Source organism: Temnothorax longispinosus, chromosome 10 (genome assembly GCF_030848805.1).
Source record: "Temnothorax longispinosus isolate EJ_2023e chromosome 10, Tlon_JGU_v1, whole genome shotgun sequence".
NCBI classification, from domain to species: Eukaryota; Metazoa; Arthropoda; class Insecta; order Hymenoptera; family Formicidae; genus Temnothorax; species Temnothorax longispinosus.
The window spans coordinates 11736302-11762751 of NC_092367.1; the positions used below are offsets into that span (position 1 = coordinate 11736302).

General features: G+C 33.6%; 1 protein-coding gene and 1 long non-coding RNA gene across 8 annotated transcripts in view; one reads left to right on the top strand and one right to left on the bottom strand.

The window, feature by feature from the left end:
* LOC139820711 (uncharacterized) overlaps nucleotides 1-26450 on the top strand; it is a 122422-nt gene that overhangs the window by 40584 nt on the left and 55388 nt on the right. The gene's annotated exons all lie outside the window — the stretch shown is intronic.
* Nucleotides 12435-26450, bottom strand: part of Ecr (ecdysone receptor) — a 185360-nt gene continuing 171344 nt past the window's right edge. For all 6 annotated transcript variants that reach the window (XM_071791165.1, XM_071791166.1, XM_071791167.1 and 3 more), the window contains one exon: nucleotides 12435-24670. In XM_071791165.1, coding sequence (XP_071647266.1) covers nucleotides 24426-24670 — 245 coding nt within the window. In that variant the 3' untranslated portion in view covers nucleotides 12435-24425. The remainder of the gene's footprint in view (nucleotides 24671-26450) is intronic.

Consider the following 26450-nt stretch of genomic DNA (forward strand, 5'->3'; position numbering starts at 1 on the left):
CGTTGTACATACATACCGTACATACCGTACATACATACATACAAGAGAGGGGGTGAGAGAGAGAAAATGAGAGGGAGGTAAGCCTTAAAATAATAATTAAACTTATATTGTGCGTAATTCGTCGACGATGAAGATGGTGATAGCGTGTGTGTTCGTAATTTCTTCGTTCTCCATGATTGGATATGACAAAGTTAAAGATGACTACTAAAAGAAAAAGAAGAAAAGTCAAGAGAGACAGAGAGAAAGAAAAAGAAAAAAACAGAGATCGAGAGAGAGAGAGAGAGAGAGAGAGAGAGAGGCGGGGCCGGAGAGTTAAGAATTCACTTTCGTAATCAAAGAGATAAGAAGCATGTTAAAAATTTTGTATATAAAAATTGTACGTATTTTTTTCAAGGTTTTTAATAAAGGCTATAATGAAAAGTAAGATTATTATACGAGCATTAATAGATGTTACGGAAAAATCATATCTAATTTTTATATGTTTTTATTTAATTATTCAAAGTGTATTTATATCGTTGCAAAAAACATGAAATTAATTAAAATAAAGATTTTTCTGTACAAAGTCATTTGAAAGTCATGTTGTTATGTATATACCGTTAAATTTTTCTTAATGTGTTATTATTAAAGAGCAATAGCGTTGCAAATGTTGTTTTGTGTAATGATATAGAAAAAAAGCTAAATGGCGCGCGCTTGTAATGTTCTAGTAACTAATATAAATATGATCACGCTGGTAAAAAATAAAATATACTAAAATAAAAAAAATATACAACAACTCACAATTTCTACAATTCCGCGATAGTGAATATATTCATACAACTGCCGAAAAAGATATGTTATCCTTATAACCTCCATTCAACGGTGGGAGAATGGTAGGAGTTCGGCTCGAGCCGCGACACGAGACGGACGTGTGTGATAGCGCGCTTGCTTTATTTTGCTTGTTCTCTTTCTTTTCAGTTTCGTGGCTAAATAGTTTAAAGTCGCGGAGAGCTATAATCCTTATCTCTTTCGGGAAGGTATATATATTTAATTGTCTCTTTTTCAGTCGCTCCCCTCTCGGAGGGGGAGCAGCAATTAATTCCGCTTTCGCTGAAACAGCGTATGGAATCTATGCAGGACGACACGCAGCTGACACGTGATGGCCTCCGTCCGGCCAACGATTCTCGACATGCTTTAAATAAGAGACTGAGAACGAATATATCCGAGGAGGATTTTGATAAGTTCACAGAGAACGTCCCATTGGAATCGAATTGGCAAGAAACGAAAAATCGTAGACAAAAATCCGCTAAGAAACAAAGGGACGAGGAACTCTCGAAACGCCGCAACATCAACCCGGATACGGACAATCGTGCTCCCCACGACAACATGGATGTCTACGAAAATGACAATATCGAGGATCCTCATTATCCAGCTCGGGAAAGTAATACTTAATGGGTCATTGTGCAATGTGAAGTCCGCTAATGAAGAAGCGCCTCCCCCCCACCTCCTTTGGTTAACACGCATGAAAGCACATGTGGCTGATGTGACAAACACGAATGTGCCTGCCGACTCACGTGATTATAACGTGAATTATGTACCTGATGACATAGTCAAGGAAGCTTATATTGTATGTGGATCCACTCTAAAGGCTCATGATCAAAACAATGACGCCTCGCCTGAAATTCGAAGATATGTAAGATTTGATGACGACCATAAAGGTAAAGCGAACATAACTCTGCGTCTTTCCCCCGATCAAACCACAACAAAAAAAGGTAAGAATCTTATAAAAATATGGATAATTCTAATCGATCTTCAGATCTGTCCCTCTTCGGTCGTTATGGTCAACCATTTCTCAGCGGAGGCTATTTTTAAAGACTTTGTAGATGCTAATTCTGCTCTCGATAGGATAGATGGACTTAAGGACCCAAAGCTTAAGGCTAATCTAGAGCAACGCTCCATTGTCTGCAGAGGCGTGATTTCGGATTGGCCTTTATCAATTCCTGAATTGTGGTCGGCTATCCAAGAAAGGTCTAAGATACTGAGCTTAGAGCGTATGTATCGGAGGAGGTGGGACCCAGTCAATAAAAAGATTGTGCTGACTGCTACGGACAATATTGTCATATCTTTTAAGGATAAATGTGTTCGAGATCTGGTCATTTTTTCCAACGCAGTTAACCTTAGGGTCCGTCCATATGTGCCTCAGGTTCGTCAATGTTTCAACTGCTTCAGGTTTGGACATACCAAATTAGCATGTAAGAGCAAAACTCGCTGCATTGTCTGTGGAGAGGAGTCCCATGGCCAATGTGACAAGGAGACACGTTGCTGTAACTGCGGGGGTCAACATAAATCAACGTTTAGAGGTTGCCCTTTATTTGAAAAAACGAAAAACATTAATATTACCATGGCTCGCTACAATACTTCGTTCCACAGTGCAAAACGGATGGTGGAGGGTAAGGCCCCCACCCCCCAGGAGCCACACAACAAGTTTCAAAATTCATCGTCGTGGCCGGACCTTCCGACGCTCCCGGGGCCTGTCTTATTCAGCGGCAGTCGGGTCTGATATGAGGGGCTCGAATGTGACGTCCGTCCCTCCCCCTCAACCAAGAAACATTTGGGAACGAACTTCACGTACTAATACTAAGGACAAACGGAGCGTGATTCATAACGCCCCGCGCAATAATTTTTATAAGTCATTTGACCTTCGAGCTGGTGAAATTTCCAGGGAAAACAGGGGCATTCTGCTATCCTCCCTTTATAACGCACGTTCACTTCATTCGGCCGAACGCGGTGACAAGGCCTCCATGGTTGCTTGTGACGAAGCAGGTTTCCCGGCGGGAGACCCTCGGATTATAGAAACCATCGACAGCATCCTGTTGCTCCTGAGAAGGTGTCCGGGAGCCCATGAGATGCTTATGCGTGCACTGGAGGCGCCTGATTGGCACAGGGGATTAGCGAGTAACCAATATGAAAAGCAACCAGATGATAGAGAATTTTTAAGGAATATTGGTAGTAAAGAGAATCTTCGCCCTACTCCCACATAAAAATTCAATTTACTTTTGTGGAATTGTAGAGGTTATAAGACTCACAAAAACGAATTATCCAAGATTGCTCTCGAGAGTCTCGAGTATGATGTTTTAGTCCTGACAGAGACGCACTGTACCAGCAGTAATTCGGTTAACTTCCCCGGTTTCAAGTCGATTCATAGTAAAAACTTACTAGGCAGTGGCGGAACTTCAATATCAGTACGCTCCCACATTTCATTCGCAGTATTGCCGATTGTCGGTGCGCTTCCTGCAGGCTATGACGCGGTTAGTATCAGGACTACGAATCTTGTTACCATTATTAATATCGTTGCTATATATAGACACCCTAAAGCCGAAATCGCTAGACGAGATCTTGTCTCCGTCTTTAATTCGATAAACAACAATTCTAATGACACTATCATCCTGGGTGACTTTAATGCTCATAATGTTGCATGGAACTGCTACTCCACCAAAAAAGACGGAGAAACTCAGTACGATCTTATGGCCGATGAGGATTTCACTTGCATTAATATTGACACAAGGTCTCGCGTCGGTTACAGCGGGCAACGGGACTCCAACATAGACCTTCTTTTTGGAACTGGTGATATTGTTGGCAGCATAGACTACCGCCAGCTCGATGATGCTTGGGGCAGTGACCACCTTCCTATCTGCTTTTCCATTGATGCCGCTACACAGATCTACAGAAAGCTCTCTAATAGATCCTCCTCGAAGAAGACTGATTGGTCCCGTTATAGGGAACTTGTTGAGAGGGATATTGGTACCTCCCTCTTGAACGAACTGCCTTCCTTCAAGCATGACTTCGAGAAGTATTATCAGGCCTTTACGGACTCTCTTAGAACCTTCATCGCTGTGGCTTCTGGCAGACGGGGAGATCTCACTGATCGTCCTCCTCCGGACGACCCAAAAAAACGCAAGAGATCTCACAGATGGTGGAATGCGGAGTGCGACGCGGTAATACGAGATAGAAGACTTGCCTTTGCAGAATTTAAAAGACTTAAGAATTTACATACATGGTTTAACTATAAACGTCTGTGTGCCATCGCCAAGAAAACTATAAACCGCGTGAAAAGGGAGAATTTCGAGGATTTCTGCAAAGGTATAAATAGATTTACCAGCCTCTCATATGTGTGGAGTACTATGCGTATTCTGAAGAACGCCCGCAGAAGTATCGAGTGGAATAAGTGGCAAACTAAGGATAGGGAGACGGAGATCAGGAGGTCTATTGATTGCCTTGCCCCTCCTTATGTGGGTACTAACCCCTCTCCGGGAGTTGATCACGTCTGTCCTGATGAAGAACTGGACGCCCCGTTTCTACGCTCTGAACTAGATGGAGCAATTGAAATGATTAGAAGGGATTCTGCCCCTGGTATGGACGGGATGGAATATAAGATGCTTCGACTGCTCCCGGATTCGGGTAAAATTTGTCTTTTGGAATTGTTTAATGTTGTCTGGTCCTCAGGTGTCCTCCCAGCTGACTGGTCTTGCTATCAGGTCGTATTCATTGACAAGGTGGGTCGGGAGAAGGTGCGGCCTATATCGCTCTCCTCTTGCGTGGTCAAATTAATGGAGCGTATGATCAACGAAAGGTTGATCTGGTGGGCGGAGAAGGAGAGTAAATTTAGTGCGTCCCAGAGTGGTTTTAGAAGGGGCAAATCCTGTGCCGATAATCTGGTCAAAATTACTTCGGACATCCGTGCCGCCCTGAGTGCTGGCGAATACACATTGGCTGCTTTCCTAGACGTCTCATCAGCGTATGATTGTGTGGAATTTCCCATTATGCTCGACAGGTTGTTGGCGCTCGACTGCCCTGCAGGTATAGTCAAGTTTGTTCGCAGCTGGCTGTACCGAAGAAAAGTACGATTCATCGTCAACTCTGGCGAGTTCGTAGATCGTCTTGTATACAGGGGTCTCCCGCAGGGCGCCGTGCTTAGTCCTGCATTGTATTCCCTATTCACTCAGGCAATATGTACGGATCTTCTGGAGGGCGTGGAAGCGGTGGAGTTTGCGGACGATATTGGCCTGTACATTTCAGGTCACAATCATCGACGCAATCGCCTCCTGCTTGAACAAGCGGTCAACACTGTTGCGGAAAGACTGAGATTGATCGGGCTGAATCTCGAGCCTAGAAAGACTGTGCTGGTTGAGTTTAATAAGATCGATAGGGACTTGAGTATTCGTGTTCAGGGATGTGACGTTTTTGACTGCGACGGAGCCAAATTCCTCGGCATTTGGTTGGACAACAGCTTGAATTTCCACCGCCAAGTACAGGAGGTAGGGTCAACCGGGCCAACTCTATTATGAAGTATCTGTGCAGAGTGGCCAAGGGCATGGAGGTCAATACGGCCCTCATGCTTTATAAAAGTCTCGTGAGATCTGTCACAGATTACGGTATTTTTACATATTTTCCGAGGGACTCCACATTCCAACTTAAACTGGAAAGAACCCAGTATATGGGTATACGCACTGCTCTGGGTTATAGGAACAGCACTCCCAACAATGTCCTGATTGCCGAGGCTAAGGTCATGCTACTCAAGGATCGTGCGATCATGCTGGGTAGGAACTTTGTCACAAAGGCCATTGCTTACAACAACAATGGCCTCTGCCTTAAATTGCAGCGCACATTGGACCGGGAGAACTACCGCCGCTACCGTCAACCGACCTATAAACTCTCGATGCTATCGGAGATTTGGAGGAAGCTAAGGTTTAGAACCGGGATTGGTCCCCAGAGACTTCCTGAAGTCTTTCAAGGACCCTACGGCGCCCATACCTTTAAACCGACCGTTGATCTGGACACTGGTATTGTGAGGAAGCAAGAACGCTTTCCGGACGAAGCTCTGATCAATGACATTATGGAGAGGCATAGCCTGTCCGCTTCCCCGGATATCATTTATACGGATGGCTCATACAACGAGACGAATCGCTCTACGGGCGCTAGTCTGGTTATATCCGATCAGGAAGAAGCATATAAAATGAGCCTGCCGATTTCATGCTCGTCATACACAGCGGAGGCTTTTGCTGTTAAATCTGCCTTACAACTCATGATTCTTCAGCATGTGCACAGGAGGAAAGATATCATCATTATGTCAGATCGGTCTTGCAATCTATTTACAATAATCATATCAACGTTTATAAAAACCGATATATCACGGAGGCTAGACGATACTTATTTGAACTCGAGAGATCTTTGGGTAAAAGAGTAATATTGGTATGGATTCCTGCACACGTGGGTATCGCCGGTAACGAGCTCGCGGATGAGCTGGCAAAGGAGGCATCTCTCGAGGAAGCCGACCCGTCTATTGAAGTGCCGGTGGGTGACTTCAGGACCCTTGACAAGAGAGAAGCATGGGAGACTACACAGACATCTGTCGTGCGCGACTCTGCGTTCAAGGGAGCGTTTTATTTTGAACATTTTTATGACAGACTTTCTACCAAACCGTGGTTTCGGGAGATAAACTCCGAGAGATATTTTGTGACGCTATATAACCGTCTTAGAGCCAATCACTTTAACTTAGGTTCCTCGTTAAAAAGAAAAGGATATATAGAACATGAGAGATGTGAATGCGGATACGAAAGAGAGGATCTATACCATCCCGGGAAAAAATATTCATATCTGACAGTATATATTTATATATGAACATGTAAAACTTATATATGTTCATATATGTTCATATATAAATAAGATATGAACAGATATAAGTTTTACATGCCCATATATAGAGCGTTTATATATATATATATATATATATATATATATATATATATATATATATATATGTGTGTTTTAAGTCCGACAAAGTCCATATTGGCACGCAGTTTAAAAAACTGAAAAATATATTTAATATTTTAATAATAATTGATATTGTGAAATATTATTAAGCACCCAGATCCACTTCGACCAAAAACGGCATCTCATTGCTTGTGTTATTTTAAATTTTTCTTTTTTTCTAATTTTGCATAAGACACTTAATCTTTTTTAATTGACATTAATTTTTATCAAATATTTTTATAAACAATGAAATTTTACCTTCGTAAAAAAAACTGTTATATAATATATATTATAGTTCTTATAAATAAATATATTAATCGTATTATTTTGCAAACATAATATCTTATAATTTAAACTGAAAATCATATATAATCATATATGAACTTATAGTCATATAAGATTATATATGATCAGATCAGATATTGCATCTCAAAGTATCCGATAGATGGCATTCGATGGGATCTGTTTCTCGTATTTAAAATTTGACCAACAGTGTTATAAGAATGGTATCAAAAGACACGACACTGTCTCGCGCTATGAAGCGGCACAATTTTTGTATCAGTTGTATCGTGGAGTCCACTTTTATAATAAAGTGGCACACTTAAAAAATAACTTTTGAAAATATATAACAATGTTCTGAAACTTACTTAAATATATATGTGTAGATTGAATTGTGTCAGTTCGTATCTGATCATACCTGATCATATCTGATCAGATATTAACATATACAATAATACCAGATCATATATCCTCAGATCTGGCCAATTTCCATATCTGACCATATATGGCCAATCATATATGATTATATATGATCATATATGAATATTTTTTTCCGGGATGTTTTATTAACCTGCCGAAAATATGATGATTTTAGAATTAGTATGGACCAAGATCTGAGAAAAGCGAATTATTTAGCTAACATAGATTTAATTCATATCATTAAGTCTAAACAATGGGATGTGTTGTGTATTTTATTTTCCAATTTTTTAAAAAAATTGGTAAAGTTGTTTAACTCCTGTTTCCAGTGACTTTTTAATTTTCGGGTCTACACAGCTTGTGCCAATCACCTTTGGGTATAAGGCACCTTATTTCCTCAATCGAGGAAACTATTGAAAAAACCCCCCTGGGAGAATGGTAGGACACGCGTCTTGTACGTCAGCTGACGCGTGCGACGTTGCCAAGCAGCCACTCAAGACGGCCGCCATGACTCTCGTGTCGTTTCGAAACGTCGAAAGTTGCCGAAAGTTCCCTGGCGGAAATATTTCTACAAAATTTAAAAAAAAATAAATGTGTACTACAAAAAACTATAAAATATAATTGCCAGAATCTATTAAATTCTACATGAATTTAAGAAGTACTACAAAATCCTACATGAAAATGCTAGAATTGGAACACTTTTGTAAATTTTTGTATTTTTTTAGTGCATCTTGATCTATAAATTTTTCGATAAAACTACGCCAAACTACAACTAATACTGATATTCTACACATTTCTATATCTATTTGAGTACAGTAGACTACAAGGAAATACTAGAATTAAAACACTCTCTAATGAGGAAATTCACCCGACATAAAAAAAAATTATATTTATTTTTAAATTTTATTACTACTTTTTAACTGTTTTTTAAGATGCAACCTATGATTATAAATATTAATTTTCTCGTACTTGAAAAACACACTTACCTTGATGGGATTCGAACTCGAGACCTCGGGACCTCTGGATCGTGAGCCAACCGTCTTACGTGGTAGACTACTTAATTTGATGTAAGTGTTATAGTCTACATGTATCATAACCAGCGCAAATATATAATTTTTCAAAAATTCTTAAGAAACAAATTCAGTTTAAAAAGAGTAACAAAGTTTCGAATCGGATATACAAATATAATTTTTTCTTAATGTCGGGTGAATGTCAGAAACCAGTGCCGGGTCATTACAAAATAGGCCTATTCGGCCAACGTCGCGCCGCGTGATTACAAAAAGAAAAAAACTTCTTTATTCTAACTTATCTGTAAAATAAAAAGCGAGTCATTATAAAAAAAACCTTTCCCAGCACCATATACATGTCTAAAACCGCATAACCCGGGAAAAAAATATTTATTCATATTAGTTTATATTAGTTTATGTTAGTAGATACATGATTATATATGATCATATAAGAAATGGAAAATATAATCTTAAACAATATTATATGGCTATATATATACAGGGTGAATTTTAATGGATGTCCCATTCACAATTGTCATCTGCCAATTTGTCTCAATTTTCTTTCTATATATATACAAAAATTTTCCATTTTGTAACGAAGACGTAAAGTTTAACAATTATTCTATATAAGTGAAGTGCTCTTTATCAAAAAAAGGATGCTCGATGAAGTATTGATGGTAAAAGGATGGGACATCCATTAAAATTCACCCTGTATATGAGAGTATATAATTATACATGGCCATATATAAGCATATACATATGCCATGATTATATACTCGGGAAAAAATACCTCTTATTTGTTCATATTAGTAAATATATAATTATATATGGTCATATAAGAAATGAAAATATAATCTTGAACAATATTATATTGCTAAATCTCTTTAAGTATAACTTTATATAGTCATATATATGGTTTTATATACTAGTATATTATTATGTGTGATCATGTAAAAGTATTAATATTTATAAAGTTAAAGATAATCATATATGAATATATACTCTATAATGGATCTATCCATATAAATTTGTATAACTGTTATAAATATTCTTCTAATAGTATATCTATTATTTTACTTGACAATATCAAATTAATATAAAATATATTATTTTTAGTTTCAGTTTACACAATTGCATTTTAAGTCCGACAAAGTCCATATATTGGCACGCAGTGCCAATTTAAAAAACTGAAACATGTATTTAATAATAATTGATATTGTGAAATATTATTAAGCATCAAGATCTGCTTCGACCGAAAACAGCACTTCTCATTGCTTATATGTTATTTTAAGTTTTCTTTTTTTTCTAATTTTGCATAAGATACTTAATTGACATTTTTTTAATTGATCGACATATTAATTTTTTACTTTCCATGGAAAGGTTGAAGGTTTGGTTAATTGAAGGTCTGTTAATTTCCATGTAAAATTGTAGTATCTTATAAACATCTAAAAAAAAGCAAATTTATGTAGATTTTCATGAATTCACGAGTTGTAAAAGACTTAAGGATTTTGTCGTTTTCTGTAGAACCTTGTAGTATTGTATGCAAAATTACCATTCACGAATCAGAAATTTATATAGGTAAAAAATTGTACATTTATGTATTTTTCTATTGGACTTTACAACAGACTATACGAAAATAAAAACATAAGTATTTTGACTTCTGCGAATTGAGAAGTTATTAATAATAGATGAATTTTTGAAGATTTGTGTAAAAACTTGTAACATTTAACTAAAAATTACAAATTTTAATTAGCCATAATTGTAATAAATTTTTGAGCTGTACAAACAAATTAGTATTTGTTAGTATTTGTACGCAGTTGTAGTATTTTATGAGAAACTAAAAACTGAATTAGATTCTAAGTTGCATAGTTTTACGATACGTAAATTGTAGTAGATTTCTTAGTCATTTATAAATAATTGTAGTATTTTACAAGTAAGCAAATGTTTTAATTTTTTAAGATTTTGTTTCTTCTTAAATTTTTAAAATTTGTAGATCTTTGTACTATTTTTTATAAAATTGTAGTTTTTCATAAAATACTACTTGCAATAATTTCTTGATTTAAGAACATTGTAATTTGTGGTACTATTTCGTAGGTATTTCTACAAAAAAATAACTATTTCTACAAAAAATTAAATATTTCGACAAAAATGTACAAATTTCTATTTTTAGTTAAATTTTGTAGTTATTCATAGAAATTTTTTCCGCTAGGGTTTGTCGAAAGTTTCGCTTTATTTATATACAGTACGGTCAATCAGTTTGGTGTCGCGTCAGTATCTTTAGCAATGTTTATTGCATCGATTAAACAGTTTTTTATTCGTTCATCTACTCGAGAAGTATGAATGTATTTCATGAATGTGCGTTCTGACCCTCGTTTCTCTATTATCACCATGTAAAATTGGCAAAGTTTATGGACATATATCTTCGGAACCAAGCGGTAAAAAAATTCGAAATTTTTCAAACACACTTTAGAAACGTTAACATTTAATATCATATTTTCCGGGCTATCTACATTTGACCTAAATGCAAGAACCACCTTAAGAATAAAGTAAAGAAAAATGAATAAACAAAAAAGATGCTTATACAGCACAAATAATGTAAAGGAAGCATTATCTGGAGGGTTTGGAGTCATTAAATACTGCGGGAGTGGCGAACTGTGGGGTCCTTATTTCTGCTGACACACACACACACACACACACACACACACACACACACACACACACACACACACACACACACACACAATGTGCAATGTCCGACCAGCGACCTCCCCATGGTGCCCATTTGGTAATGCTGATGCTGGCGGTAATTGAGCACAGAACTGCAGGTAACCTTGATACACCGTAACTCCGTGAAAAAAAATCGTACGGACTTTAAATTTTTTTAATTTGCAAGGAAAAGTTCATATTTTACGACAATTATGATGATATTTGCAAAAAAAAATTATTCCACCCCACAGAGTACGTTCGTCAAACTATGCAATTTTTCGGAGAAAAAACACGTCCTTACTTTTAAAGAGATGGCGGAAGGGGAAAAGAATAAAATCAAAATCTATCGAAAGTTCCTTAAAGTAGAGACTTTACTTTTTAAAATGAAAAAAAATTTCAAATACGACAATTTTTCGCGGAGATACGGTTATTTGAAGTTATGCAAAATTTTGGTTAAATTGAGTGTTGCAATAATTTTTTTGGCCAGTGTATTTAAATGAGTAGCTTAATTCTAACTCATTATGAAACATTTTATTTAAGTTTTTAAATTTTATATAAATTAAATTTTAAATAAATGGAATTTTAAATAAATGACATTTATTAAATCAAAAATAAAGATATTCTCTAAATAAGAATGTTCTTTTCTTCTGTGATAGCTGTACTGGAATATGCTCACAGCAATGCTTAAAGGCTGGGCACGAAGAAAAAAATTCCAATAACTATATTACTCTACTAATAGAGTTCACTAGTTGTCCGATTGGGCTCCTCGATCAATGAGCGTAGATGCACTTTTTGGTATGCGCTTTCATATAATATGCATTAAATGCTCATATAATGCGGGACAAATACCCGCATTTAATGCAAAGTTTAATGTACATTCAAAGCGCATTGGCGCTCCTTGGGAAGCTTTGACGACTATCGAAAGGAGTGGAAAATGTTCCTTCCGCATATGTATTCCTTGCAAATCTTACTTTTTGGCCAATTGTATGAGTTTAACGAATAAACAGTATAGCACAAGTAGAGAGCGAATAATAAGGAAATTGCATGCACGACAAAATATGATTGTCAACATGTCACAGAAGACGAGGACAGAGTTCTCCATTAGACAGAGTTCTTATTTCTATCGTTATGACTACGTCGACACCGTCAACGCGGAGTTCTCAGGTCAAGGTCCAGGAGCCTTAAAAACTCATAGAATGTGTAGTACGAAAAGGATTATAGTGTTATTAAAACTTGATGTAACATTGTTAAGTCAATATATATTTTACTCCAAAACTATGTCATGAAGAGCGCAATATGCGTTATTTTATTTTCTGAAAAAAATACACACTGAGTTAAATGGCAAACATGTCGTAACTTCCGCCACATTTTTATTTTTCTGTCGCTACTTAATTATAATTTTTGTGTTCTCTCCATCTTTCTTCCCTCTATTCTTTTTCTTTCATTCATACAACCATTCACACAACATTACTACTTCTCTTTTCTCAGTCAGATCGTTCCACTGTTATATGCTTAAAATTTAGTTAATGATATTCATTAACTAAATCGCTTTTAGTTAATGATTGTTAAGATTATTGTAGATTATTAATTAGTAATCATTAAAATACAATATAATTGATGTACATATGCATCGTTGCGTGTCTATAATGAAGAACGTATGAATACTTGGATCCTAGGATTCGAATATTCATAAATAAAGAAATTTTACATTTTTGTATTTTGAATTCCATGAACTCTGTAATCTTTAAAAGTTTTGTGTTCTGAAATTCATAAATATAAATATCTGTTGTTTTGAAATTCGTGAACTTATTAGGTCCATGAACTTCTAGGTCGGTTTTTTAGATAACTAGACTTTCAAACCTTTGGATCCTTGTATTCTTAAATGTTTGGATCCGTGGATCCTACGATTTTCAGTTCCAGTAAGATTCACGTTTTATTCTGTCTTTTTATATTCTTTCCTTTTTCCTCCCTCCGATTGGAATTATGTATATACATTATTCATAACTCACCACGTATCTCATTTTCATACTCGTTTAAACATGTTCAAACGTCCGCCGAGTATTGTATCGTCGTTTGTGTGTGACGCGTATCATTTCGCATCTCAGTCTGTACATGTGTGCGTGCGCGCACGTGTGTGTGTGTGTGTATGTGAGTGCGCGCGCGCGCGCGGTTGTATAAATAGTAAGAATAGTAGTAATAATAGTAATAATAGTAGTAATAAAGTAGAAGCGTCAACAATGGTAGTGGTGATGATTTTAGTAGTAGTAATAGTAGTAGTAGTAGTAGAATAGCAGTAGCAGTACTAGTAGTCTAGTAGTAGTAGTAGTAATAGTAGTAGTAGTAGTAGTAGTAGTAGTAGTAGTAGTAGTAGTAGTAGTAGTAGTAGTAGTAGTAGTAGTAGTAGTAGTAGTAGAATAGCAGTATCAGTACTAGTAGTAGTAGTACTAGTAGTAGTAGTAGTAGTAGTAGCAGCAGCAGCAGCAGCAGCAGTAGTAGTAGTAGTAGTAGTAGTAGTAGTAGTAGTAGTAGTAGTAGTAGTAGTAGTAGTAGTAGTAGTAGTAGTAGTAGTAGTAGTAGTAGTAGTAGTAGTAGTAGTAGTAGTAGTAGTAGTAGTAGTAGTAGTAGTAGTAGTAGTAGTAGTAGTAGTAGTAGTAGTAGTAGTAGTAGTAGTAGTAGTAGTAGTAGTAGGAGTAGTAACAGTAGCAGCAGCAGTAGTAGTAGTAGTAATAATAGTGGTAGCAACAGCAACAGCATTAATAATAGAGATAGTAGTAGTAGTAGTGGTGGTAGTGATGGTAGTGGTGATAGTGGTGGTGGTGGTGGTTGTGTTGGTAATAGTAATAGTAATAGTAGCAGCAGCAGCAGCAGCAGAAAAATAGTGTACTAGTAATATATAGTAACAGTGTAATATTCATGTACATATAGTATCTCCGTACATGCTTACGTGTATACGCATACATACACAATTTCATATCATATGTATACATATACATATACATATACACATACACACACGCACATATACACATAGAATGTCTCATCTAACTAAACCATCTGAAATATTTTTACTATTTTTAATAGTAGGTAAAATTAGAACTAGTGTATGTTTTTGAGAGAAACGTAATGCGTAATAACAATTTTCGTTGCACATGGAGGCATAAAAAAGATTTGAAACCCGATTTGTAAGTATGATTTTTCTTACATGATATGATTCCTTTAGTCATTCCATGTATTAAGCTTATCAACAAATAAATAGTTCACAAAATATATTTTATACTTTATTCTCGTATGTTTTGATATAAAATATAAAATACCTGCAAAAATATTAATTTTTAAATTTATCTTAATACTCTTATGTACAGAAAAACGAGATGAATTAATTGGTTTAAAGAGTTAGTTGCATGTTTTATAAATGTTTAAAAAAAATAGTGCAATTTGCAATATGTACCTAATTATATAGTTTTCAAATACAGTTTATGTACTTTCATATTAATTCATTCATCTCATTATTCTGTGCATAAAGTAATTTAAAAATTAATATTTATAAGAATTAATATTGAATATTTTATATAAAATTTTATATCAAAATATACCAGAATGAAGTATAAAACTCATAAATTACTGATTTATTAATAATTTTATGTGAATACTTTTAAACGCAGAATGATTAGAGGAATTATGTAAAAAAAAGCATATGCGTCTGTTACAAAAAATTACACAAATTGCTCTTGAAATTTTCTTCATGACTCTATGCATAATGAAAGTATTAGTACTGCATTACATGCCCTTTAAAACCGTAAAATCTTTTATAACTTTAATTTTTTCGTGTTATTTAGAATAACAATGATATTTAAGCTACTTGAATTAGAACTGAAACTGTACGAACATATGCATAGATAAAGATATGTATGCACATATATTATTTTGTATGTGTATGCGCACGTGTGTATGTATGCGCACGTGTATGCGCACGTGTGTGTGTGTGTGTGTGCGCGTGCGCGCGCGCGGCGGGTGGGGTACAATTTTTATGCATTTACAAAACGCTTCAAATAGAAATAATATTTGCCGATTAAATGGTTCGGTCAAAAATCTTGTTACTCTTTGCCTTTTCTTAAAACGTATAACAATAATTCAGTCTAATACATTCCAAAGCACCAATTTATAATTATACGATCATAAATTCATACTTATTTTTAAACCACGACATACCGAAGTAATAAATTTTATTCCTCGCTTATTTTTTTACTAAATAGACTAAAATTGCACCTAATGCAAATAGAAGTCATGCGAAAGTTTATAAAGAATTTTGTTCCTACAATATCATCTGTTCGTGTAACACATTTTTTGAATGAAAGTGACGTTTGTGAGTAAACGTACTTTTGAATCTAATGAAAAAATAATATCAAATGTCTATGAATATCACGGATTTTCCGCAGCAGGAATTTACGATACTAAAAATGTACGATATCGAAAGAATTTCTAGTATATCATAAATACCCAAGTAGCAGAGTGACGTCAAATGACATATTAATAACGTTCCAGACAGCAAAGCGTGTCTGAGCAAAATCGCGTAAACCTGTGATCGCTTATGATACTGGCAACTTGCCGTACATTTGCTTCAATTGATTTCGAGTAATTTAATATTTGAAGCAATACGCAGGCAACGTTGGATACATGTATTGCTAGCAATTCGTCGGCAAGAGAACAGCATCAAATTTATTTCGCTTTGCTAGCGATATGACAGCATTGTGTGATCCTATGAATTATTACAGCAACATGACAGCAAGAGCTCAAATTTTGAATTAGACGATTTTAGACCGCAACATAAGTTAGCAACAAGTTGCTGGCAAGTTGCTATACAAAATTGTTATATCGTGAAGGCATCATCTTGTCGACAAATACGGACTCAGTTGCCACAATTCTGAACACTTACTATGTTGTCGGCAACATGCCAGCAACAATGCAGACACTTAATGACGTCTTCTAACGTTAATAAGACGTCTTTAGACGTCATCTTGTTACTTTGGTATGTAGTAGATATTAAAAAATGACAAGTTAATATCGAGAAATTACAATGACAAAGAAAGAATCTGCGAAATTATGAATCAACGATACTAAAAATCTGTGCGTTTGCGTGTTTCATCTTTAATGTGTATCTCTAATCTGCGTGCGCTTGTATCATTGAGTCCTCTCCATGAGTATAAATGTCAATGTATGTACCCGATAAAAGATTTTTTATATAAAAAAATATATAATTGTATATAAAATATGAGAATATATATATATATTTTTTTTAGATATTTGATCTGTTATGTTAAAAAGGATTATGCCCAGTTTGGGTCCCGAGTGAACAGTCATGAGTCATATATTAATCGATAGGGAGGTAAGTACTCACGAAGTACAAAACGGAAAGTTTGAATTGCCTAATTGAAGTCTGATGAGCGTACGGACCTAACCTACATTATAAATTATTTAAAAATAAAAATTTATTATTATTATTTTAAAGTACTGTTTAAATCATTCAGCTTTTGTTTAAAAAATTTTTTTTATTTTTTATAGTTTCGGAAATATTCGACCCAAAAGAGAAAAGTCGATTTTTTTCAAAGGGATGTTTCAGCCCCTAAACATGCGTATGGGCACGTATAAAAAAAAATACGTGTCCCTTATTTTTGTCTAGAAAACAACATTTTAAAAGCTCATCAAAATCGGAGGATATTTCCGTACTTTTCCTTGTTAGCCGGGTTAATGCTGTATCAAATACATTCTAGACATATTATTTCAATGTCTTTGGTATAATCCGTTATCGCCGTCACTACGGGAAGGCCTGGACGCAGAGAAATCGAACTAGACCAGTAGTACATGGTCATAATATAGTCATAATAGCAAAGTTTAGACAGCTCTAGCATTTAGAGGACTCGTTACAAAATTATGCCTATGAAACTTTTTAATCTTCTTTTGATGCGCTACAATTCTAACTACATCTAATTGCTGTTCACTAGGGGCCTAATTTTTCATATGAAACTGGGCATAGTTCTTTAACACCCTGTATATATATATATTTTTCTTTCTCTTGTATAATCTCTGTTAGTGTATATAGGAAAAATAATAATAAAAATAATTGATAAATAATTTAAAAAATAACTTTTGTATTAATTTTTTTATAAAAGTAAAATTACAATTAGATTATATAATATTCTATATATGTATAATCGTATATAATCATACTTTGCGTATAATTATTAAATTAATTATTATTACATTAATATTATTATATTTGTAAAGACAATTTTTTCTCATATCCTCAAAAACTTTTTTTTATTACAAAAATATTACAAAAATTATCCTTTTTATTATTTTTAATTCCTCTTATTATTTTTCCTGTGTATACAAACAGAGATTATAGAAGAAAAAGTAAACATATATGAACATATTATACATATACCTATATATACAGGGTGTCCCATTTTAAACAACGTACCTCGATAATTCTTCAACGAAGCATTTTCAGCAAAAATGTTTTAAACAAAAGTTGTACAGTTTCGAGGGACACATAAGATGGTGTCATTAGTTTGACCTTGAATAGTTGCTTGAAGGTCACGTAAAGGTCATCTTTAATTTTTTAAATGGAACCATCTACTTTTTATTGCATATTCTTGTAGCTTATCTCGAGGGCTTTCCAAAACACTATAATAAAGTATTTTTTCATTAAGAACTTTTGGAATTATTAGGCTTGAAGGTTCTAGTATTTTGACATAAAATACAAAATATCTTGTAAAACATTAAGTTTTCGGTAATGTTACCTTAATACTTTTATGCACAGAATAATGAGACGAATCAATTGGTATGAAAAACAGACATAGTTGCTTTTAAGAAAAAGTATGCAGATGCATGTTGCAAATTACATATTTTTTCTTAAAGGAACTATGTCTTTTTTTCATACCAATTAATTCGTCTCATTATTCTGTGCATAAAAGTATTAAGGTAACATTACCAAAAACTTAATGTTTTACAAGATATTTTGTAATTTATGTCAAAATACTAGAACTTTTAAGCTTTATAATTCCAAAAGTTCTTAATAAAAATTTAATAAAAAAATACTTTATTAAGTGTTTTGAAAAGCTCTCGAGATTAGCTACAAGAATATGCATTAAAAAATAGGAGTTTCCATTTAATAAATTGAAAATGACCTTCATGTGATCTTCAAGCAACTATTCAAGGTCAAACTAATGACACCATCTTATGTGCCCCTCAAAACCGTACAACTTTTGTTTGAAACATTTTTGCTGAAAATGCTTCGTTGAAGAATTATCGAGGTGCGTTGTTTAAAATGGATACCCTGTATATACGTTTTTATATAAAAAATTTTTTACCGAATAAAAACTTTAGTAGCATCGGTAATAGTAGCAATATTAGCGGTAGCATCCATAACAGTATGCAGCGATATTCATATTCTGTGTGATACGAGTCTAGTATTATTATTAACTGCGCTATTATTATTAACTGCGACAATTATTATTATTGTTATTAATCACAACAATAATAATAATTGTCGCAGTTAATAATAATAGCGCTGTTTTGTATAACTGTAAGCAATCAATGACATTTTATATTGCGGTACTAAATCGCACAAGTTGTATTTACAACACTTCTTTAAAGCTAGCCGATAATTTACGATTCTTTCTAAATGTAAAAATTTAGTGCGAGAAAAGCGCGATTAAAATTTCTCGGATTTTGAGTCATCAAGGTCCCAAGATTTCTTGGATTTCAAATATTTTTGAAGCAAATCAGAGGAATTGAGATTACGACATACCAAGTCACATAATTTTAGCCTGCGTTTGTTTATTCCCAATAGCTCCCAGTGTAAATAAATAAACGCAGGCTTAATGAAATTAAGTCATTGTTTTTCAAAAATTGATTTAGCATTCTTTTTTATTGCTTTCATATTTTTCCTAAAAATTCTTTTGCAAGACAACGAATTTTTTGTAACAAGTCTAATTGAGTTTAATAGAATTTATAAATTAATTTGAGCTCAGAATTATCAAATAATTTTTCTTGAGATGCTTTAGCATGATATCTTAAGACCTTCGATTCCATATGATTTCCTCAACAGATAAACAAATGAATAGAAAACAAGACGCGATGCGCACAAATGTCCAATGTAACTAAATGTCTGTGTGTGTGTGTGTGTGTGTGTGTGTGTGTGTGTGTGTGTGTGTGTGTGTGTGTGTGTGTGTACGTGTATGTGTGTGAGTGAGTACATCCATGTACTGAATCCATGTACATATGCTGGATGTATTATAGCTTTTAAAAAAAAACACAGATACTCGATTCTATACTTGGCAGTATTGTGAACAATCGCCCGACAGGCGTTTAATTGTTTCTCCTTATTATACTTGTTCTGCTTTTTCCGTCACAATGCGGTTCTTAAATCTCGAAAAAGACATCTCAACAAGACGAGAATGACGTAGACGGTGAACGTCCTTGGCAGTGATCGTAGAATTGCATGTTCGTTTTTTATGTCTTTTCTTATGCATTATTTCGATCTTTTTTGATTCGAAATGTTAAATATTATCTCATGTAACTGTGGCTTTTAACAATCTTTTTTTGCAACTAAACAGCATGTATTATTACAAGCGTTGCTAACTTTAAAAAAAGTAAAGCAGTAAGATTAGGTACACGTGTTATCATGTAAAATACAACGTAATTTTGACTTCCTGGATTCTTGGATTGTAAACTTTTTGAATTAATAGACCATTGATTTTTAAACAATTTCATGAAGTTCCAGAATCATTAGTTTTTCAAATTTTTAGATTCTTGAAATTTCAATCAATTTAATAATTTTGTTAACATCAAATTTTACGAAATTCTTGAAATATCAGTTCCTTCAGTTCGTAGGTTCTTGCATTGATTGAATTCTTATATGATATTAAACATTATTTTTTACAATTTTATTTTAAAATAGTATATAAATAAGAAATAATTACTTACTTAATAATTAATTTAATCAATTAAAATTCTACTTAAATTTTAATTTATGTAATGTTGAAATATAAATAGAATCAATTTAAGTTTTATTTCAATTTATTTTCAATTTCTTCCTAAAATATCTCTGTTAGTATTTAACACACATCATTGCAATACTATCACAAGTTTTATATATATAATATTATATAAATATATATATATATATATATATATATATATATATATATATATATATATATCCACAGCAGGTCTCCAAAGTAAAGAGCCTCTAGTCGATAGACTAATGTATATATATATATATATATATATATATATATATATATATATATATATATATATATATATATATATATTACATTTATACTTATATATTACATGAATATATGGTGCTTGCTTTTTCAGATTCAACTAGCGAGACATTTACTGGAGAATAAAATTACGTATAAATGGTTAGCATATATAATAAATCTCTTTATTTCAGATTTAGAAAATAAAAATGGGAAGAATTAAAAAAATTCGGTGATTGTAACTCAAAAGATTTCATCCTGTAAAGAAATTATTGAGAATCTGATAATCTTGTCTTGAAATCCAACAATTTAAAAATTCAACTATTTTGTGAATTAAAAAATGTAGAGTCTAAAAATTCAAAGATTTAGAAATCCAAGAATTCTTCGTCACCATCCTTTAGTTTTAACGATTAGAGGCTAAATGTTTTTATGTGTTAGCATATTCTGTTATTGAATTCTGAGAACTATAAGGATCTTTCCCATAAACTTTTACTTTAACTCTCATCAATCTTCTTCTTCATAATTAATTTTTAATAATTACTTCTTCATAATTACTTTTTAAAATGTTCTATTAACTATATCCATCCTTAATAATCCACTTTCGCAGTCTGTCTATTTCTTCTTGGTTTGTCAACCTCTCCCCCCCTCCACTCTTTCTTTTCTCTCTGTTACTCTTTTCCATTTTACTTTTATTTTTATCATTCTAATAATAACACGGCAAACTCGTGCAATTTCGGTTACGTTCTTTTTTATAGCAAGTTCGTTTTTCATTTCATTAAAAGATTAAAACGGACGGTTAAATTTCAAGTATCTCTTTTTTATTTTTTTTGTTTCTGTTTGTTGGTGAGCCGATGTCCGCTGCTGAAGGCACAAGGCTTTGCACTAGAACTCGGTCACCTATCTTAGCTGACTCATCTACGATCTATTACCAGCTATGTTCTGGAAATTTGTTTAAATCTCGAGCGGGAGCATGTAACACGCTGTATTAATTAACATCTCATTATTAAACAAATATTTTAAATATTTATATGTATCATGACTAAAAATATTCAAAATTAAAGAAACTTATTTTTAAGAGCATTATACAAATTTGATAATGTTTTAATGATGATAATAAATAAATAAGAGCACTTTTGATATGACCAATTATCTTAAAAATGCAATCGCTCGAGAATTAATTCAATTCAACAAGTTTCATCGCTTTTGTTCTACACATTACTGCTTTTTTAAATCATCGATTGATCGCCACGTCATTTCCCCTCGTTCAACCTCGATATTTCTGTCAATTTGAAACGAAAGGTGATCGATTCGTCTTAAGCATATCATGCATCTCATTCGTTATTCCTTAACTATCTTATAAAATTTAATCTTCGATCATTTAACGGATGGAGGAAGCCGACTTTAAATTGCTGTTTTGCTCGATCGAAAATTGTGGCACAAATAATAGGTAACAATGTTCGAGCAATTTCAAAATTTCAAAATTTTTTAGATTTCTATTTCCAGATTTTTTATTTCTTTTGGAAATCATTATCTTTGCAATTTAATTTTTTAAAAGTAATAATACGTAGAATAGATAATAATTGCAAATTTATAACAGTTGCAATATATAGTGAATTTATTACAATATTATTCGTTGTAGAATTTTCGATTCAGTAAACGAATTCAAAGTTGGTTTACTCTATTAACTTAAAATATATATTTTTATTCTTAATAAAAAAAATATGTATTTTTCCATATTTCTGTTTGAAAACAGTTCAATCGGAGAGTTCTATTCCAGTTGCTCCAAAAAAGACATCAGTTATATTTATTACGAATATTATTATATTTCCTTGCACACCTTTGCAGGACGTCCCGTACATTTCCTTTCTATTCATTATTAAAAACGTACATTTTTTTTGTAAAAATTTCTACTATAACGAGGTGTATATATATATATATATATATATATATATATATATATAAACCGAAGAGACACAATTAGCTTACAATGTAAATGTTCTATTTTGCTTCCTGTATCATTATTTATGAACATTATATTTCTATATTCCGTAAGAAAATAATACATTTAAAAAAATTCCTGTTTCATGAAATTTAAATAACATGTTATATATACACAGTATAGATCTAAAAAAAAATATATATACTTATATATATGTCTCTCGCGAAAATAATATCATCCCTTTAGCCCTATCTCCTGTTTAGAGACGCCCTGCACATTTTTATGTGGTTTGTATTAATAAAAATATTAATACACAGTTTCAAGACGCGCCATCCTGCTGCGGTGTAGATCCATCTTTCTTATTTTCGCTCTAGTCTCTCCTTCTCTCTCCCTCTCCCTCCTTTTCTCTTTTTCACACACGCGCGCGCGCGCGCGCCCACACACGCACACACACACACACACACACACACACACACACACACACACACACACACACACACACGCGTCTGTTTCCTACACTCTCTTTCCCTCTTTCTGGTATAAACAATGTACACGCTAGCAAGATATATTATGCTGTATGTGTATGAGTGATATAGATTCTATGCTATTGTTATACATATCTATTTTTTTTTTCGCGTTCCATTCATGCGACGCTGCTCAAAAGTGAATATCGCACGGGTCGATCGTCCCGCTTCGCTCTTTTTACGGCCAAGATTAGGGAAAATGCTGTATTAATGACGACTACAGATTTTAATCCTTGAACTTGTTAATCCTCGGCCAGCAGCATCGCCAATTGCGTAAATCATCCTTCGTTACGATTCCCTTAGTCTCATCCTGCCGATATAATTTTCTACCCTCTCCCTCCCTTATAGTAACCACACTTGCTGCTATTCATTTTCTCAAGAATGACTAATGTGCAGACAATGCACACTCGTCAAATATATATCAATACCTTATCGTATAATACATTACATTTACATATCGATTGTGTGTAAGGATGTATCCAGGTAGAGGATATAGCGATAAAATGTAAATTGCAGGTAGCTTTCTTTATATATCTTCAATCTCTGTTCTCTCTATGTATCACAGCCTGGGCCGCGCCACTGCCTATCTCTCACAATGATATATTCATTCTTATTCTTATTCCTTTCCTTGCTCCTTGAAGCGTGCGTGGCTCTGCGCGTATTTTCAATGTACGAGGCCTTTCCTGTTCCTCGTTTCCAAATCGGTCCCACGCGATTCTCATAGGTTAGGTCTAATCGCGACATAAATATTTACGATTTTGTGAACAAAAGAAAGTATTGGTACGGATCAACGACTGTTTCAATTTAAATAGTCTTGAATAGACGAGTATTACAAAAATTACTTCGAACAAAAATACATGGAACTATGAAGATCGATAATTCCATGAATCGTATAGATACGTCGTGTACATCTTATGCCATAGATCTTTGGTAGCATAGAGCTTCAATTCTTTAAATCTTATTGTGTGTCTATGGTACTATACAGATCTTTCTCGCATCAAACTCTCTCTTATCACAAGTATTCAATCATATGTATTTTCATCAGCACATTGTTCTCAGATGTATTTTATTATTTATTATTTCCACAAATTCCCAACTTTCTTTTTTCACAGTATTATATACATAAATCTAAATCTATAAAGAATAAACATTTTCTGTGCGTCACACATAAGTTACATGCGAATAGCGCGGGGCCGGTCTGTCTCACGCTTGTCTAACAAGCCATATAAAGATCGATCAATCTAGGGTGACACCTAGAGATGGTCGATCGAGAGAAAGAACAAATGATCGAAATGAATCTAAAAACAGCACTGATACAATATGTTGACTTGCTATGTTGAGGCAGTGGCATAATGGTGCACTAGTATAAGAATTACGCAGGCCGTTTTCCACGTCCGTGCGTCCATCGACGCCGTCGTTGCTGTTGCTGCTACCGCGACGTCAGATGATTTATTCAGCCGACCGGCGCAATCGCCGTTGATCGGCGACTGAGAAACTAGGGCACCACGTCCCAGATTTCGGCGAGGAAAAGTGGCAGCTTCTTGTTCTTAAATTTCAGGTTCAAGCACATTTCACTGTTTTGATTGCCAAGGGTTCTGAGTTCGGTTAAAACTGATAAAAGTTTAGCGAAGATCGTACAGGATTTCGGTCGACGACGATTATCCACATATGCCTTTAATGTCTTCAAATAAATCTCCTGAAGCTTCTCCACCTTTCTGCTTTCCAACAAATTGGGTCTCTCTGCAAAGTAATAATTATTAGATTTAAATAAAAATATCCAAATGATAAAAACAGAAATTGATATTAATAATTAATAAAATTGTATCTGGTTCCTTATCCAAATCAAAATTTATCTATTTAAATTATTCATTATATTCATTATTTGTTATTATTTTTATCTCTCCAGGCGACTATAAAAATTATAGAAAAGGGAATTTAGCTTATTGACACATATTATCACGTGACGTTTTAAAATATTTTAGCCATCGCTCTTTATGAAAAGTTATTAACAAATTCGTTAAATGTAAATTAAGTAAAAATGCGTAGAATTTCTCAATTTGGAATTAGAATTAAGTTAAGCTAGAAAATGTTGAATTCATTGAGAAACTACAGATATACATATTTAAAATTAGAAATGTTTTAAAACGATATAAAAGAACTGTTCAAAACCTATTTTTAAGGTTCGTCTACTGCTTTGGAGTAAAAAATGCGATTGAATAATAATGTCATTACAGCGATTCCGAATTATATGCAATATTAGTATAATTAATTGTGGGTGCTAGTTATGTGCTCTATTCTTCGTAAATTATTAGTATATAGAATATTAACAAATATATGCCGAAGTACGAGAGCGTTAACGACTCGGGAATCATTGTCAGGTACTTATTATCCAACATTATAAAAGAAAAGAAAAATCACAAATAATTTATAAAAACCTATAACAATTGTCAGAGAATACTAAAGACTTAAAATGATTAATACATTGATGATTGCGTGTCATGGATTCATGATTAGTGGTTAAACACTATTTGTGAGGTTGGGTTCGCATGTTGCGTTGCCAATGTCAACGTCTGTCATTACTAATCCACGAGGTAAAAGTAAACTTTGTGACAATAAAGTTTTAAATCCACATGGTAAAATCCTATTTTTAAAGTTCTTGTGCAATACTTGTTTCATCTGTCAAATGCTAGTTTTTTGAAGTCCTAAATTGGCTAAATGTGTACTAAATCAATGATTATTTACCTCAGAGCGACCGTTTCTCATGAGGCGATGGGCTCAAAGTGGTCAACTTCTGAATAATATTACAAAAAAAACTATACGGTCAATATTGCTCAACTTTTGGGATTATTTGATGTGTAAAGTGTTTATGTAAATCATATAAAAACTTAAGACTCTAGGTTGACTTTCAACTAATAGGCGAACCTCTTTAATATCTGCAATATTTTTATTACTTATCTAATATCACGAACAATCACGAACAAAATATCACGATAAGTATATTTTTTCGCAATGACAATGATAAATGTTATACATTATTTTACTCGTAGGTGCGTATCGAAAGTGTGTACGAATAGAAAATCTTTTATTGTAATATATAAGAAAACTAACAGGCAGCAGATTTGCGAAACGGATTTTTGAGCTAATAAAAAATTTTTATAAAGGGTTTCCTAAAAATTGCTGTTGTAAATGTAATATGTTACGTGTAAAAACGGATCTTTCTTCTCTAAGGCATGATATTTTAATTAAACTATGAAGACTATTAAAAATGAAATTTATATCACTGATATTTTATACGATCGTTACACGAGTGTCACTCAACAATACATTTAGAACCTTTGACTTAAAAATGTAAATAAATTCTAGTTATCGTATGACTGATTACAAAATCATCCAAAATTCTTTTGTGGAGACACACTTTTGTATGGTGAGATTGTATTGATGCTTATCAAATAACCAAAAAAATTCATGCGGTATTTTACACTAAAAATAAAACTCTTGAAGAAATTTATGCAATGAACCA